This window comes from Cynocephalus volans, chromosome 5, assembly GCF_027409185.1.
Source record: "Cynocephalus volans isolate mCynVol1 chromosome 5, mCynVol1.pri, whole genome shotgun sequence".
Classification (NCBI taxonomy): domain Eukaryota; kingdom Metazoa; phylum Chordata; class Mammalia; order Dermoptera; family Cynocephalidae; genus Cynocephalus; species Cynocephalus volans.
In genome coordinates this window covers 136723442-136740897 of record NC_084464.1, presented here as the reverse complement: position 1 = coordinate 136740897, position 17456 = coordinate 136723442, and the positions used below count along the sequence as shown (strand labels likewise).

General features: G+C 40.0%; 1 protein-coding gene across 1 annotated transcript in view; it reads left to right on the top strand.

The window, feature by feature from the left end:
* MAP7 (microtubule associated protein 7) overlaps positions 1–17456 on the top strand; it is a 159933-nt gene that overhangs the window by 128745 nt on the left and 13732 nt on the right. The window contains exons 7-15 of the mRNA XM_063096798.1: positions 354–467; positions 5163–5287; positions 10856–10971; positions 11267–11571; positions 13774–14002; positions 15213–15350; positions 15523–15673; positions 16049–16099; positions 16207–16264. Of these exons, the coding sequence (XP_062952868.1) occupies positions 354–467; positions 5163–5287; positions 10856–10971; positions 11267–11571; positions 13774–14002; positions 15213–15350; positions 15523–15673; positions 16049–16099; positions 16207–16264 (1287 nt within the window). The remainder of the gene's footprint in view (positions 1–353; positions 468–5162; positions 5288–10855; positions 10972–11266; positions 11572–13773; positions 14003–15212; positions 15351–15522; positions 15674–16048; positions 16100–16206; positions 16265–17456) is intronic.

Genomic DNA, 17456 nt, shown 5'->3' with positions numbered 1-17456 from the left:
CATGCCCATCAGACACGTATGCCCTGGAGTTATAGATACATGCCAAATCTGTAGTTGAAATGACATTTCTGTTTTATTACCTGTCCACTACTAAGGAAGGATGGTTAGCAAAATCTGTGACTATATAACTAATTTAGAGCCTGCCACAACTTTAACATCTTGAAGAAAGGCAACATTATGGAATCACTGCTCCCTTTGGGCAGGGTTCCTGTTGCTGTGACTCTTGGCCGACTCTGCGGAGAGCCTGGTCTCCCTTGAAGGCCCAGCGTATGGAAGCGATAGGTATGACATTCTGCGCCCTCTTGACCCTGGAAAGAATGCTTCTAACATCTTGCTTATGTGGTGACGTTTAGCTCGCCGCCTGCAGCTCAGCCCATGGGAGAGCAGCGTTGTTAACAGACTCCTGACGCCCACACATTCGTTCCTGGCCAGAAGTAAAAGCACAGCCGCCTTGTCTGGAGAAGCAGGTAAATCCATTAAGGTGGAACTTTCCTGGTGAGGTAAAGTCCTCCTTTCGAAGCATGTGTGAGGCACCAATGTTCATCTCATCACATCTCAGTTTTTCCTAGTGTGCACTTCTCTCTTCTCTGGGTGGAAATGTGTGTTGGTGTTGGTTTCCTGTCAGCACTCGCCTCAACAAAACAGACACCAGGCAGACAGACGCAGCCCCTTCCCATGATCAGGTGGCTTCAGATGCTTTTGTCTGTTCATAACATCCCCACAAAAAGTATCCTTTACCTCCTTTATTTGGGCCTCTGTATCTGAGCAGGTGATCAAAGGTAGAAATAATTTAATATTTAATACTAATAAGTGGACATGGGAATAAAATCAAAGCACACACTTATTATTTAAGCTTAGAGTTCCTTAACATGGCTGTGGACTAGTTAACTACCCTGCCTGCACCAGTCTTTTATATGTAATCCAGGAAGAGCACCCTTCCAACTCCAAGACTTGAGGAGAAGGCTAATTATAGTGTACTTAATTGTTACATTCTTTGAAAATATGTAAAACATGCCTAGCTCTGGTTATTTTAATTAGTTGTAACTCTTCTACTTTTTTGAAATGCAAAACATGACTGAATGAGCCAATTTAGTAAGTTAGTGCAGAGCTTTTGGTAACGTTTCTCCCATGGTGAGTTGATTTAGGTTTCTCCAATTATCTTCGGAATGATTGGTGTATCTATGTAACCAGTCTACCAGACCTCATCTTTGGTACTTAGGAAATTGCATACCATCTTCATAAAGTTCCCTTTACAAATGCTTTGCCTCTGCAAGCCTCTTCATGCTCATTAACCCACTTTACAAAAATCATCATTCTTGTAGTTTGTATGGTGTCTTTCATCTATGGTGCCCATTGAGCTACTGAGTTTCAACCCTGTTTCTCATAGTACCCCTGAGAGACAGTCAAGAAAACACATGTGGCCATCCCCACCATCTTCTTACGGAAACCAGGTGCAATGACAATAAGTGACTTTAACCAGAGCCACTTAGGAAACAGATGGACTGGATCTTAAATGTGCCTACTCCTTCATCCTCAGCATCCCGAGTGATGCTTCTTGTACAGTTGTGATTAGCTAGCTAGACCACTATGTTCTGTGTATTCTGTAAAGCGAATCCTAACAGAGCTGTCATGTTGTATCTGAAAACAGCTTATCTGAAGATAGTTTATTTTTTATGCCTATGAATTTCATACTTCTATACAAGTCATGAAAGTTTTTCCTCATGTCTAGCTAGTTGAAAAACCTTTAAAACTGCTCCTCAGTCCTACTTCCTAGGATCTCAGTAGTATATGGCTATTAGGTTTCTGAATCTCCACATCGTATGTTGCATTGTGCTAATGGACTGCCTCACAGATAGAAATTGTCCTTCTTTGCTATTTCTGTCATCACTAACTTTTGCCAATTCTTTCACTCTTTCTCTAGTCCTTTCCAACACCATTTCCTCATTTTCCACCCATTCTACTTGCACATCTTCCCCCTTACTTCTTCATTGTGCTCAATCAAGGTGCTTTTTATCTGCAAAGTGGCTCTGTTTTACTTTGCAACTTTTCCATTCTCCTTTTCACAAATTGATGCATTTCTGTAATTTATTTTAGTGTGAAACGATGCATACTCTGCGTTTGAGTTGCCTGTTTCATTGATACATTCTCTAGGTTGCTGTTACCTATTGCATTGAAACAGCTCATGTTTAATGGACCAAAACTCATTTTTCTTTTTTTAATTTCCATTTGAAATTATATATGTAAACATCTCTTCCAGTTGTCTTTTCAGAGATACTTTTTTATCACATATTTTTACATCTACTCTCCTTGATTATTCTTTCTTATCTCCATTTTAGTGTTGTCCCTTGATTTCATCTTATTCCCAATGGCCTTTGGCAAGAGGGTAACCTACATTCAGAGTTAGCATATTAAAACAGCCACCCTTACCCATAGGATGTTCACTGAATACAAACTCTCTGAGCAAGTAAGCAATCGAGCATCCAAGAATTGGAAATCTGAGTCTCAGGCCTCTCATATGCAACTACTGCTTTGGGTTGACTTTTTCTTGCCCTTTTTTTTTTTTGTCCAGAACATTCAAAATACATGTGACTGTCAGAGCTCAAGATTAAATAAATGAAAATACTTAGAATAGCACCTACACATAGTAGGCCCTCAGTAAATGAATTTTCATATCCTGTTATACAGGTTTATTCTTTTTTTTTTGGCTGGGTGGTATAGGGATTGAAGAATCCTGGACCTTGGTGTTATCAGCACCACATTATAACCAACTGAGCTAACCGGCCAGCTTCTGCACACATTATTTTGTATAGTGAATCTTGAATGAGTTAAATTAATGCATACTTATTACCAAGAGTAAAAAGAAATACAGATACTGTGGAAGACTTTTTCAAAGACACTGCTGTGAGAGAATGTTCGTGTTTAATTAAACTATTTGGGATATGGAGGGTATTTTGGGAAAAAACTACTATACATTGCTCTTACTATTTCTTCAGAAGGACAAGATGATTCAAATAACTGATTTGAAGGTTTCAAGTTTTTCAGTAGTTGCTGTTCAGAACAGCAAAAATTCCATGAAATTTAGTACCCTTAGAAGGAATTTATAATGTTTATTTTAGCCAGAAGATGTACCTGGGACAATTAAATTTGAGGATTTTTTAGTATAACCTACAGTAGATAAGTTTTAAGATATTTTCAACTCGTATTTGATATGACCTCAACACTAAAATAAAGAATAAACCAAAAGGCATGATGAGATTGGCTTACATCCTGTATGGTCTCAGGAAATGTTCCATGGAGACCTCATGAAATTGTTATATTCCACTAGAAGAAAAAGAAATATTTCTGTGCTTCATTCCTTTTTCAGTGTCAGACCCATGGCCTCAGCAGGCTGTTTTCTAGACTTTCTGGCTCTTTGAGCAAAGGTTAATGGCCTCTGGCTGGGCCCTGGGCAGTGAGTATCCCTCCTCCTGGTCATTAATCCCCAGAAGTGCCTTGTGTCTGGATGTTATGCCTTAAATGCATTTGCTAGGCTTGGAAGAGTTTTGTATTAATGAACTCTTTCTTGTCTGGGAAACACAAATGCCTGGTTATGGCACTTGAGAAAAGATTATTTTCAAGTAGTTTTCCCTGTGATTACAGCAAGCAAAATGACAAGAGGATCTTCCTCACTATACAAATACTTCCATCACCATTAAGCTTTATGTCAGTTCTCCAGTAAGACACACATATTCTTTTAAGGAGAATTGAGGGAATGCAGAATGTTTTAATTTATCCTGAAGAAACAGAATTCTGTTTGCAGATGATGGAAAAGGAGGATGCAGTTTCCAATCTATTCACTGCCTTAACCATCCAGTGATAACCAAAAGATACTACAGGGCATTTAATGAAAGAGAACACATGAGTAAAGAGAACACATGTCTGTAGGTTAAACCAAAGTAGCAAATATTTTTTTAAACTCTATAATCCTGAAATTAAGATTACTCCAAATTTGACTTGTGAAACTTTGAGCTTTTAATTTATTAATACCGTTTAGCTAGCATAATGATCTCTTTAAAAGGTTGCCACAACAGCTTGGGTTGGGTAAAGTCATTTTATATCCCAGTCAAAATACATAGTATTCTCCTCAGTGGTCATGTTCAATTGTCTTAGTTTTGGTGGAAAACAAGATTTCTGAATGAGATATGAAAATGGACCTTGGAACCTTAGTGCCTATACTCTTGATACCTGTGTAGTGTTACATGAATTTTATTGTTGCTCAGAATAACTTGATTAATGACACTGTTCCTTTGAAGGTGAATGGCCAGAAACTATGGTTTTTCAAAAAAAAAGATTTCGTCTTGAGTAAAACTGTAAAAGCTATTCATGATTCAGTCTTATTTTTTGTAACTCTAACATATTTATGTTCTATTCACCATTTTAAAAAGTTATATCCCATCTCCCCATATGTTCTGCTGCTGCTGCTATAAACCATCAAATGCCTTGGCTTTTGGGAAAATCCAGAAGCACACATTTGGTTTGCCTTTAAATGGATAAAACACCGAATTTTTTCTAGAAATTATTGCTATCCTTGTAACAAGTCTTAACACCTGGTAAGACTTGGTCATTTAATATTTTTTTAAATTCAGTTGCTTTTTCCCCCCACTGGCTGTTGAGCTTGAATCCTGAAATAGTGGTAGTATATCTTTCTTGTCTGCTTGCACGCTTCCTCTCTTTCCACCTTCTGTTCCATCTTAAAGCTAATTAAGAGAAACTGATTATAAATCAATCTTCATATAAAAATTATCTTATATCACTGATGTAGCATTTTACCAGAACCATCAATTTGTAGGAATATAAGGCTATTGCTCTCCATAAGTATTGGATTACATCGATATCTTTAATCATTATTTAACTAGCCAAATAACTAAGAATATATTCCAGAATTTTCACTTGGACATGCCTTCCTTTGGGGCACATCATAAACTTATAGGACTGTGAGGAGAGTTGAGAATGATGGTTCTGGGCACCTTTAGGTAATAATATCTTCTCCCTGCTTTTCTCTCTGTCTCTGCTTTGCTCCTTTTCCTGAACCTGCTTTTGGCTTTCTTCACCTGCTCCTCTGGCACTCTTTTGTGTAAAACCAATCACCTACATCCTAGTTATCCCCATTTGTCCTCGTTCAGCATCTTGCAGCCCCATCACCATGCCCTACAAAGCTGCACACTCTAGAAATCCGATGGATCGACCAAAACTCTTTGTAACACCACCTGAGGGCTCTGCACGCAGGAAGACCCTTCATGGCACAGCGGTGAGTAGCTGGTTGGAGCAGCCAGGCGAGTCTGGAAGCCAGTGATATTTCTGTGTAGACTGGACAACACCCTGAGGTGCAGTGTGGGTGGAAGAGGAGGAGACTGCAACATCCACCATCCCATCTATCCCTCCAATCACGAATCTGTCTGGCTGGGTGGTAGTGTCTCCCTGCTTGCTCTCCACTTAGGGTTTTACTCTCCCTAAAAATTTGAATTTGAAGATGCAATGGTTGTTTGTTCAAGCGTGTATGAGTGGCTGACCTACACTGCTGCAACCTCTATCCAAATAAATGCAATGCCAGGATACTTTCATTTTTGAAAGTAAGAAAACTAAATGGCCTTTGAAGGGAAGTGGGCCTTGCTACCTTGGCATTTTATTCCGACCATATCCAGAAATTGGCTGAACTCTAAATGTAGTTCACTAAACAGCAAGATAAATCATTTTTCTGCTGCTTAGCTAATCCCTGCCAAGGTCCAGGTCTCAAAATACAGTGAAAAAAGTATTTTGTAAACACTAGTTATTTACTAAATAATTCTTGAAAGGCTACTGGTTGTTGCTATAAACTCAGATTTTGCAAGTGAATAATAAAATTTGTACTTGTTGTTACTGGCAAGGTGGCTGAGCTAATGTTAATTATCACCATGCTGTAAATGCAGTGAGGTAATTTATAAGTCTCCAGGAATCTTTCTTCTTCTTTGTTTTAAACTTTGTGTTTATTCGGTATCCATTGAAAGAGGTAGACATTGTCCTATGCTCTTCAGACGTTGTACTCTAGTCGTGAGGGACTCACCAATCATCCAGAAGATCTCATTACCTCTCTCTCATGATAGTAGTTATGAGCCTTAATGAAAGGCTGGAACAATTTTTTAAAAATCTTAATTTCCCAAAGCAATTAGATTTATAAAGCTGATGGACACTTAAAAGGATTTTGCTTAGAGGATGATTTGAGGGTTGTGAGAGCTTGATAGTTTTGCCTACAGGCAATTTTCTTTCAAACCCCTTCAAGCTTTCAGGAATCAGTGTTCAATTTGAGATTGAGTCAGGCCTCCAGCCATCTAAGCCAAAGACGAAACTACCTTTGATATCTGTGAAGCTTTAATTCATTGTTGTGTTGGTGCCTTCAGGGATCCTGGCTGTGGACAAAGCCAGTTAAAACAGCTTTGGCCCCAAACATTGGGTATTTACTGGGCAGGGGAAAAGATCACTTTCCAAAGTAGAAATATTTTGTTACGGGTAAAAACAAAAATATTAACATTCCTTGAGGGAAGTTGGAGGGCTGGCCGTTAGCTAACAGATTAAATGAGATGGATTTGTCATTGTCATTTGTTTTGGGGTTTTTTTTTTAAGTGTGTTCCTCTTTCTCGGTTTGATCAGTTAGCTGTCTTTTTACCTCTTTACAACCAAATATTTAGGCAAATACCTAGTGTTGGAAAATCACATTTATACCCTAGAGCTTCACTGTGGAATTCAGTAGTGACTAGTCGCATTGAGCACTTGGAAAGTAGCTAGTGAGACTGACAAACTGAGTTTTTGATTTTTAAAAAAATGTTTGTGGTAAAAACTACCCAACATGAAATTTACCATCTTAACCATTTTTAAGTTCAGTGTTAAGTATGTTTACATTGTAGTACAACCAATCTCCTGAAATTTTTAAATCTTACACAACTGAAACTCTATACCCATTAAACAACTCCCTATTTCCCCCTCCTCTCAGACTCTGGCGAGCACCAGTTTACTTTCTGTTTCTTGACTACTTTAGATACCACATGTAAGTGGAATCGTGCATTATTTGAAATTTTGTGACTGGCTTATTTCACTTAGCTTAATGTCCTCAAGGTTTATCTTCGTCGCGTGTGTTAGAATCTCCTTTATTTTAAGACCGAATACTATTCCATTTTATTTATGTATACACCACATTTTCTTTATCCCTTCATCCATTGATGTATATTTGGGTTGCTTCTACCTCTTGGCTATTGTGAATAATGCCACTAAGAACACGGGTGTGCAGATCTCCACGATCCTTCTTTCAGTTCTTTGTGTATATACCCAGAAGTGGGATTGCTGGATCATGTGGTAATCCTATTTTTAGTTTTTTGAGGAGCCTCCATACTGTTTTCCCTAGCAGCTGCACCATTTACATTCCCACCCACAGTACACAACAGTTCTAATTTAGCTACATCCTTACTGACACTTGTTTTCTGTTTTTCTAATAATAGCCATCATACAGAATTTGAGATGAAATCTCATTGTGGTTTTGATTTACATTTCTCTAATGATCAGTGACTTTGAGAATTTTGGAATGCTTATTGGCAGTTTGTATATCATCTTTGGAGAAATGTCTATTCAAGTCTTTTGCTCATTTTTTAATTGGGTTATTTGATTTGTTGTTGTTGAGTTGTAGGAATTATTGATGTACTCTGGATAGTAATTCCTTATCAGATAGATAATTCACAAATATTTTCTCCCATTCCATGCCATTTTACTCTGTTGATTGTGTCCTTTGATACACAGAAGTTTTTAAGTTTGATATTGTCCTATTTGTCTGTTGTTGCTCTGTTGCCTGTGCTTTTGGTGTTGCTTCCAAGAAATCAGTACCAAATCCAGCGTCATCTGTGTTTTCTTCCAGTAATTTTACAGTTTTATCAGCATCACACTCTAACCAACTGAGCAGCAGTTTTAAGTCTTATGTTTAGGTCTGTAAACCATTTTGAGTTAATTTTCATGTATTGTATATGGTAAGGGTCCAACTTCATTCTTTGCTCATGGATATTCAGTTTGACCAGCACCATTTGTTGAAGAGCATACGTTCCTCATTGAGTGGTCTTGGCATTTGTACTCACAAGGGTTTTTTCTGGGTTCTCTGTTCTATTTCATTGGTCTATATGTCTGTCTTTATAACTACCACATTGTTTTGATTACTGTAGCTTTGTAATGTTTTGAAAACAGGAAGCGTGAGACCTCCATCTTTGTTCTTTTTCAAGATTCTTTTGACTCTCAGAGTCAAATTATGATTTCATATGAATTTTAGAATGGAGTTTTCCATTTCTGCAAAAAAATGACATTGGAATTTTGGTAGGGATTGCATGGAATCTATAGATATCTTTTGACAGTATTGACATCTTAATAATATTAAGTCTTCCATCCCATTAACTCTGGGATCACTTCCCATTTATTTGTGTTGACTTTCATTTCTTTCAGCAGCGTCTTCTGGTTTTCAATGCACAGGTCTTTGACCTTTTGGTTAAGGTTATTCTAAATATTTTATTCTTTTTGATGTTATCATAAATGGAATTGTTGTCTTAATTTCTTTATCTTTTGTATGTAATTTTAATTAATTTAGATCTAAATTCAAATGGTCACTGGAAATGGGCAAATGGGCATTGAGCACTGAAAATGTTTTGTAAGACTGAATAGAATTTTTAATTTTGTTTAATTTATATCTAAGTTCAGATAACCAAATGTAGCTAGTAGCTACCATATGGACAGCATAGATTTAGAAAATTTTCATCATTACAGAAGGTTCTATTGGACAGGACTGCCTTAGAGTATCTGTCAGTGTACTCATACTGTCTCTCTAGAAGGATATTTATATTCTAAGCCTACCTGTAATTGTGAAATTGAAGTCTTTCTCCTGCTGGTAGGTTGTCTTGACCACTGACATGGGCAGCTTGTTGTGTGTGTTCCCTTTCAGCATTGTGGAAAGTGTTCAAAGGAAAGGTGATTGTACAGACTGGTTATTAGATCAGGATGAGAGTCAGGGATGCCTTTACATATGTGGTACCCAAATAGGTGATTGGATACAAGAGCAGTGAAAGGACTAAAAAGGTTTAAAAAAAAATCAACCTGCTTGGGAGGGGATTACCTCAAGTATTGAGCCTTTTCCCAAACCACTCCTCCCCTAGGTTATGAAAGGAGATCAATTTTAGGAGAGGAAGAAGTAATTGGCTCAGTGGCACTTTAGTAAAAAGACGGAGGATTATGCATTTTTACATAGGTTCATTTCCTGATCCCAGTCTCATCAAGGCACAGATGATGCAATTTGTCCCCAAACTCTTCACATCACAAATTACCCTTCCTGACTTATTTCCCATTCAGATCTCTCCTTGATCTGATTTCAGCCAATTTAAAATGTTCTGAGAAAAAGAAAAAGGCTACTCTAGGTGCTTAACCCCAACCTCCAGTTGGGAAGAGCCCTGGGCCTTCCACCCTGAAGACTGGTCTGCCAAAGACATAATTGCCAGCCTGTACACCAGCCAAGAGGATCCCGTATGGTGGCTGCAGCTTTTGCTACCCAAGAACTGCAGCAGCTCTGCAAGGCCTCACCTCCTGCCCTTTGGGACCAGAAATGGGGGTGAAGGTAGTCATGCAGCTGGAAATGATCAGAGCTAGCACACACCTTGTGAGACTCTTTTTTGCCCTGTTCTTCATTTCTTCTACTAGAGATGCCAAGGAGACAGTGAGTACTATATGACACTTAGATTATTTTCTCTCTCCTGTAGCCCAGTCCATCAACTAGTATGCTACTAAGGAAAACAGAAAGAAGCCATTAGAAGGGACTTTGAGAGGAGTAAAAAGGAAGGGAAGGAAGATAGGAGTTGATGCTTAGCCAGGCAAAAAAGAAGAAAAGAAAAGGTGCACTACAGCTTATTTTCCCTGAGACTAGGTCATAGTCTGCCCCTTCCCCAGAACACTTGCGGTCTGCTTTCCTGGCATGTGTTCACATGGGTGTCTTCAGCATGCATCCATTCCCATCCCAGGACCTTGTCGAGAAGTGTCGAATACTTGCAATGGGTCTTTTCTGCTTTGTGCATTTTTTTGTCTTGATTGATTTTAGAATATCAGAACACTTCTCTTGGCTTCCCTTTGCCCATTTCAACTTAAGAAAGGTATCATCTCTCTGGCTGAATTTCTAGTTGGCAGTGAGGGGAGGGCTGGTGTTCTGGCTCACCCTCAGATTTCAATTTCATCCCTGGTACAGAAGAGTAAAAATAGCTAAAATTCTTCACCTGGAACCTGACTTTTCCTCAAGAGCAAGAGGATACTAGGTGAGGAAGGACTTGTTTCTATAACATCAATATAAAGGAAGAAATAATGTCTGATAGAGCAGGCATGTAAATTTTTTTTTGAAAAAAAGGCTGAGCTATGGTATGTTTGGAGGCATTAAAAGAGAAAAGGTGTGTTTTAATTAAAAGCTTAAAAAATGCAAGTGGCTTTTACATTTGTGTGGAATAAACCCAACTGAGAGATTTTGCTCTAGTTAATTTTAGAAACAAAGTATAGGTGCTTTCTAAAAGTGTGAATGTTTTGGTTTTTTGTTTTTTACAAATATAAGTCCAAATCACCCCAGAACCACCTTATTAGTGTCACGTTGTGTTAGTTTAGTTACATTGTTCAGTTTTAAGCTAAGGAAGGCCTTTTTTTGAGATGATATAGATATATGTGACATAGTTTAGAAAATTTCTAAAAAGTCACTAAATGGTTTGTAGTTCTGCTGTTCAGTACTGTGATGTGAATATGGTTGTCTCACTCATGGAAAAACCTAATTATTGAGTTTCTCTGAACTTAGGGCTATAAAAGAGAGAGAGAAAGAGAAAATATACCCTTCCACCTTACATCTGGCACCCGAAGGTCCCTGTCTCCATCTAATCCCAAAGCAAGATCTCCAGCTTCCTCCCGGCTTTGGTAAGTGGAATACAACAGGCTGGCTGGATTGCTCCACATGGAGAATTAGTAGCCTCTGTCCTCTGAAAGTGAATTGTTCTCCCCACATGGTTTTGCTTTGATTAGGAAATAACATTCCTTTTTAAAGGAAAGAAAAAAGGAATATTGGATCGGAATGGGTCTCCAAAGTGACTCTGTTTCTGCATTTAGCTCATAAAAGACAGATACACCTAGCTCAATATCTGCCTTTCTTTTCCATGAGCTGGTGTTCTAGGCTCAGGTAAGCCTGTTCTGATGTGTCCCCTCTCTTGCGCAGGCTCCCCTCCAAGTCCTTCCCTCATTTGCCTGGCACACCCAGACCAGCCTCCTCCTTGCCTCCCGGCTCAGTCAAAACTGCTGCTGCTGCTCAGGCCCGGCCCCCATCCCCTGGCAACATCCGCCCTGTCAAGAGAGAGGTCAAAGTAGATCCAGAGAAAAAAGACCCGGAGAAGGAACTTCAGAAAGTTGCCAGTGAGCCCTCGCTAAAGGGCAGAGCACCTTTAGTGACGGTAGAAGAAGCCACAGTTGAAGAAGGGACACCTGTCGAAGCAGAAGCTGTCCCTGGTGAGAATGAACTGCCTCGTGAGGGATGTGGGTTGGTTGCTGTCTGTACTTCTCTTTTTCACAGGAGTGCTGCTTTTATTTAGCTTTTTTTTCTTTTCTTGTTGGAGATTTGGAAATTGAATTGGGAGGCCTTAAGTATAATTTTCTTATGTATGAAAACAGTAGAATTGTAGATCCAGAAGCCTACTGTGGGAGCCACAGTGTGTTAATTCGGGCATGGTTTCTGAGTCCTTTCACTGGCTGAGTCCAGCATTTCACAAAATGTGTTCAGAGCACCCACAGCAAGTCACCTGTTGTGTTGGTTACCTATTGCTGTGGAACAAATTACCCCAAAACTTAGCACTTTGAAACAACCGCAGACATTTATTATATCACCTGCATCTTGGTGAAGGATTTGGGAGCAGCCTCGTTGGGTGGTTCTGGCTCAGGGTCTCATGAGATTGCAGTCACGCTGGAAGCCAGGGCCACCATCATCTCAAGACTCAGCTGGAGCTGGAGGACGGCTTACACACATGGCTTACACACAGGGCAGGGGCCTCAGTTTCATGACACGTGGAGCTCTCCATGGTGTCGCCTGATGTCCTCATGATCTGTCTGCTTGCTCTGCTGCTTCCCTCAGAGTAAGTGATCTGGGAGAGAATAGGGAGCAAGCCACAGTGTCTTTTATGTCCTCCCCTCAGAAGCCACACACCGATATTTCTACCATATTCTGTTCATTAGACGCAAGCTACTAGGTTGAACTCACTAAGTTGAGAGATTAATCCACCTTTTGAAAGGAGGATTTTCAGAGATTTTTTGGAAATACTTTTAAATCACCACATCTATGACATTTGAAAATACGCCCCTGGCCTTACCTTCGACCTACTGAATCAGCTTGTGCGGTGGTGGAACAATAATTCTGGAAGATACTAAGGTTGTCAGTTGATTCCTATGCAGGATTGCCAGATAAAATATGACATGACCAATTAAGTCTGGCAAACCTCTACCTGTGCATGCTAGAGTTTAAGGAGCACTGGCTTGGGCTCTGTGCTTGACAGAGGTCAGAATTTTTTTTTCCAGAAGACCCAGTTCTTCTCATCTCTGCCAGGATAACCGGATACTATTTAGAAATCTAAAATCACCTGGAGTTAGGAATTCAATATTTCTTTTTTTTTTTTTTTTTTCCTTTGGTAGCTGGCCAGTACAGGGTCAACTTGGTGTTATAACATCACACTCTAAGCAACTGAGTAACTGACAAGCCCTCAATATTTCTTGTTGAAAGTTGTCTTTATTCAAAACTTTTCCACTGAAGGCTTAATTCGAAGATAGAGGGTAGGGGCAAAGAAAGAATACATTATTCAAACAGATGTTAAAGAATGCAAGAGTTCAATGTTTGCTTGTGTAGAAAGAGAGAGAAGGGCCAGAGAGCATCATGATGGTAAAAAAAAAAGAAAAAAAAATCCTTTCTTTAGCAGAAGTAGAAATGTGAATCTTGAAAGAGGGTCTGGAGTAGTCAGGTGCCTACTGTGGTGAGGTTCAGTGTGGGGCTCCCTGCAGCACCAGCCCTTCAAGTTATCTTTCTAAATCTGAACAAGGCCAGAGAACTGCTGCTACCGTCTTGCATCTTGGTGTCAGGAATCACGAGTGGAGGTGGGGAGGTGTAAGCAGTGTCAGTGCCAGCTCCTGAAGAGGCCCTGGCTCCTCCCATCTCAGACCTGGAGACTGCACTGGGCAGACCAACAGTGGCTCTTCACTGGGTGTCGTCTTCCCAGCCTGAATCTGGACTTGTGGCTTGGAAGCCGATGATGGTCACAGAAAGGCTTTAGTGCTCTTACAGTGAATAGTCACAAGAGTAAGAATTTTTAAAATATAATAAAAGACAAATGGGAGATCTCATCTTCTTTTTGCTCAGGGTATAACTTCCCAAAGAATCTAACATGAGGCTCTCTATGCTAAGTACACATTCGATATACATTGTTCCCTGATTTAACTAGTATAAAAATAAGACTTGGTGAGAGAGCATTAGCTTTGTTGAATGTCTCACTTACACTTGTAGTTTTTTGTCATCTGTTGCTTGGTTACAAATAGAATACAGTGAAACCATGAGAACATATGGTAATAAACATTCCCCTTTCTTATATAATGATGAATTCTAGACCTGAAGTGTGGGGAATGCTCGTTTTTGTTTTGTTCTTCGGGTTTTGTTTCCTATTGGTTTTCTCCTTGTACCTGTTTGTACAGCTGCTCCAGCCATGGCCCCAACCGCAGCTTTGGCCCCAGCCCCAGTCCCTGCTCCAGCCTCGGTACCAGCCCCGTCACACACTGTGACTACCAGTGCTTCTCCTAAGACTTCTGCAGGAACCACCGACCCAGAAGAGGCCACAAGGCTTCTGGCTGAGAAGAGGCGGCTGGCCCGAGAGCAGAGAGAGAAGGAGGAAAGGGAGAGGAAGGAGAAGGAAGAGGTCGAAAGGTAAAGGGGTGACATCACTCAATGACGTGATATCAGTGATCGAGTAGTGACACCTTGGGTTAATTAAGTCTTCTGTGTGTGAGGGAGGAGGTGGTGGTAGTGACAAAGGTGAATGATGAGCTGTTACAGAATTACTGTTACCTGGTGTTCTTTGACTATGCAATGATTTTTTTAAATCACATTTCCTTATTTTAATGACAATACAATGACATTGATGTAGAAAGATTTAAAGAAATAAAAATGTGTATTCATAATCTTACCAATTTTCAGTAATTGTGTACATTTTAGGTGGTCCTTTCTAGTCTCTGAACAGTATGGGGGTATGTATGTATATACATGTATACATACATGCATATTTACAGAATTATAACCACAGTGGAGGTACAGTTGTGCAGTTTGCTTTTTTACGTAACATATCTCAAATCTCCAAGTTTCCACATTATCTTTGTAATTATCATTCTCAAGCTGCATAGTAAGGGTTCGTGTTTTGTCTCTCTCAGGGGGCAGCTGGGTGAGATGTTGAAATGCCCCATGATTGCCTGCCAGACAGTATGCCAGGGACAGTTTGCTTTATCAGTCACCCTGTGGAGCTAATAAGGCTAATGTCAATACAATTGTTCTTCAAACAAACAGAACTTCACCTTTGGTGTTATAACACCAAGGTCAAGAGTTTAGATCCCTGTACCAACTAGCTGGGGGGAAAAAAAAAAAAACAGCACCTTGGGAAAGGATCTTACCTCTAGTTCTGGCCGCCATCTTGTACGTGCCTTGCCCTTGGTCCCAACAGGGAGTTCATATGGCCCGTCTTCCTCCTGTGACAGAACATTATGACCTTTATTTATTTACCAAGATTTATTTTATGGAGGAGTGGAGGCCTTCACATTCGTTACTAAAAAGTCTCATTATGTGGATTAAGCAAGTTTCAGCCTTTAAAGATAGTTAATTTGCAGATCCTTTGAAAAGGCAAGCTCTCCTCAAAATCTTCATGGTTACATTTTGCTTCTGTTTACCACAGGCAGCAATGAAGCTGAGAAGGGGCAAGGAAGAATAAAGAGTGGCTTCACATTTTGTCCCTTAACCATGTCAAATGTATCCAGTGGAGATATTCCTGCCTGACCTTTGAACAGACTGTCCTTGCCATGACCACAAACTCAGGCCTCTTCAAGGAATTCCCCTCATGGGTCTGTGTTTTGTTTTTGTCTTTTCCCAGACAAAAGAGAGAGGAATTGGCTCAAAGGGTAGCTGAAGAGAGAACCCGCCGTGAGGAGGAAGCCCGACGGCTGGAGGCTGAGCAAGCCCAGGAGAAGGAAGAGCAGCTGCGAAGGGAGCAGGAGGGGCGCCTGCAGAGGCAGGTAGGGCACTGGGGAGCAGATGGCTCAGTGCAGCCCCTGCTCCAGGTGGGTGGGGACTCGGCTCAGTTGAGCAGAGAAAAGTGCAGAATGAAGCAGTGTGTCGTGCGTGCTCTGGTCTTGTGCACCAGGCCTCCACCTCGGGTGTCCGCTGAGAGACCAGGGCAGCAGGCAAAGCCAGCCTGCCCGTCAGAAGCAGACACCGACTTCTTGTTTTCAGAAAGAAGAAGAGGCTCGTGTTCGTGAAGAAGCAGAGAGGGTCCGGCAGGAACGGGAGAGGCATTTCCAGAGAGAGGAGCAGGAGCGCCTGGAGAGAAAGAAGGTAGTGCCTTGCACAGAAGCCTGGGACACAATCATTCTGATTCTTTTGTGCACTTGAAGCCATCTGTGACCAAGAGATAGCTTATTGCCATCAGAAAACAAATGCGTTCTATTTTTTCCAGATAAAGTAGCCCTCAGTCTGAATAATCTTCTCCAAAGAAATCACTCCCAAAGTTTCAGCCTTCTCTAAAAACAGTTACGTCCACTTCGTGTAGCTTAAGCCGGTTCCAACCTTTTTAAGACTAAGAGTGCATATTATATTTTCCCACAATAACAGTCATGTTTTAATAACCTCCTATTTATCACATCAGTGAAATGCACCAGGCTGGCTTTCTTTCAATATAGATTCTCTTGCTCAATTCTTCCTTTCTTTTAGCGACTTGAGGAGATCATGAAAAGAACCAGGAGAACAGAAGCTACAGATAAGGTACTGAGATGGCTATTTTCTACCTACTCTTGATGGCTGTTATTTTTTTGCTTTGCTTGCATTTGTGAGTTTTATTTTTAAAAGTCTTTTTTTTTTTTTTTTGGTAGAAAACCATTGATCAGAGAAATGGCGATATTGCCAAGGGAGTGCTCACTGGAAGAACAGGTATTTCTATCACTGAACTCAAATCAATTCAAATATAAATTTTTGAATTGACTCTCTAGAGGCCAAGATATTCATGGATTGATGGGGGAAAAAAGATACTGATAGACTCACAGAAGCTTAGGTGTCTGTGGTCCAGTCTACACATTTACCCTTACGAAAAACTCTCTCTAGCATTTCTGCCAGATATTTTTTCAGATTTGTTTATATGCTAATGCATTGATTAATATCTTAAGTTATCATATATATGTACGTATGATACATGTATATTTGTATATATGTATATTTACAAGTAGGAGGGGTTTTCAAAAAGTTCATGGAAAAATTCGTATATCTTTCAATTCTATTTTTCCATGAACGTTTTGAAGTACCTTCATATATGTGTGTACATGCACACACTATTAGAAAAATTTAAGTTTATATTATATTTCACTTATTATTTACTATCTGCTAGAGTACCATGTTCTCAGAACTTTTATTTCTGACTACAGAATAAAGTTAAAGTTAAAAATGTTTTGAAATTTTGTTAGAAAGTTGCTCATATGCTATAGGCTTTGGGCAAAGATTATTGATTTCTTAGTGATTTTCAATGAAATATAGTTTATATAAAAGTGAGATTAACCTTAGTTTTAGAACTCAGATTCAGTTAATTTTTTTTTTTTTTTTTTTTGGCAGCTGACCAGTAAGGGGATCCAAACCCATGACCTTGGTATTATAAGGCTGCGCTCTAACCAACTGAACTAATCAGCCAGCCCTAAATTCGGTTAATATTGACTAAATATTTGTACCTGCCCATCCTGTGTCAGGTACATCTTTTGTACATTTGCTTCTTTAATCCCCACTGCAGCCTTGTGAGGTAGATGATGCTTTCTTTCTCTTGGAGTCAACAAGCATTTTCGGTGCTCTTCTATGGACTAGGCCCTGTTATAGGTGCTGGGATTCAGTGTGAACAAGGCAGGCAAGGTGTCTATCCCCTGGGGCACTCAGGTCCAGCAACAGGCCCAGCTCATATAGCTGTGGCCCAGGACACCAACTCCTAATTCTGCTCCTTCCATGATCCCATGTGGTCATCATGATTGTACGTACAGGTGGTTGGTGGATAGCTCATCATTCAGTCTTTCTCTTTCCTCATCTGAAGTATCAATATGAAGATAAGAGGCCAGACGTGCCTCAGTTTCTTTTGCTATTTTAAAAC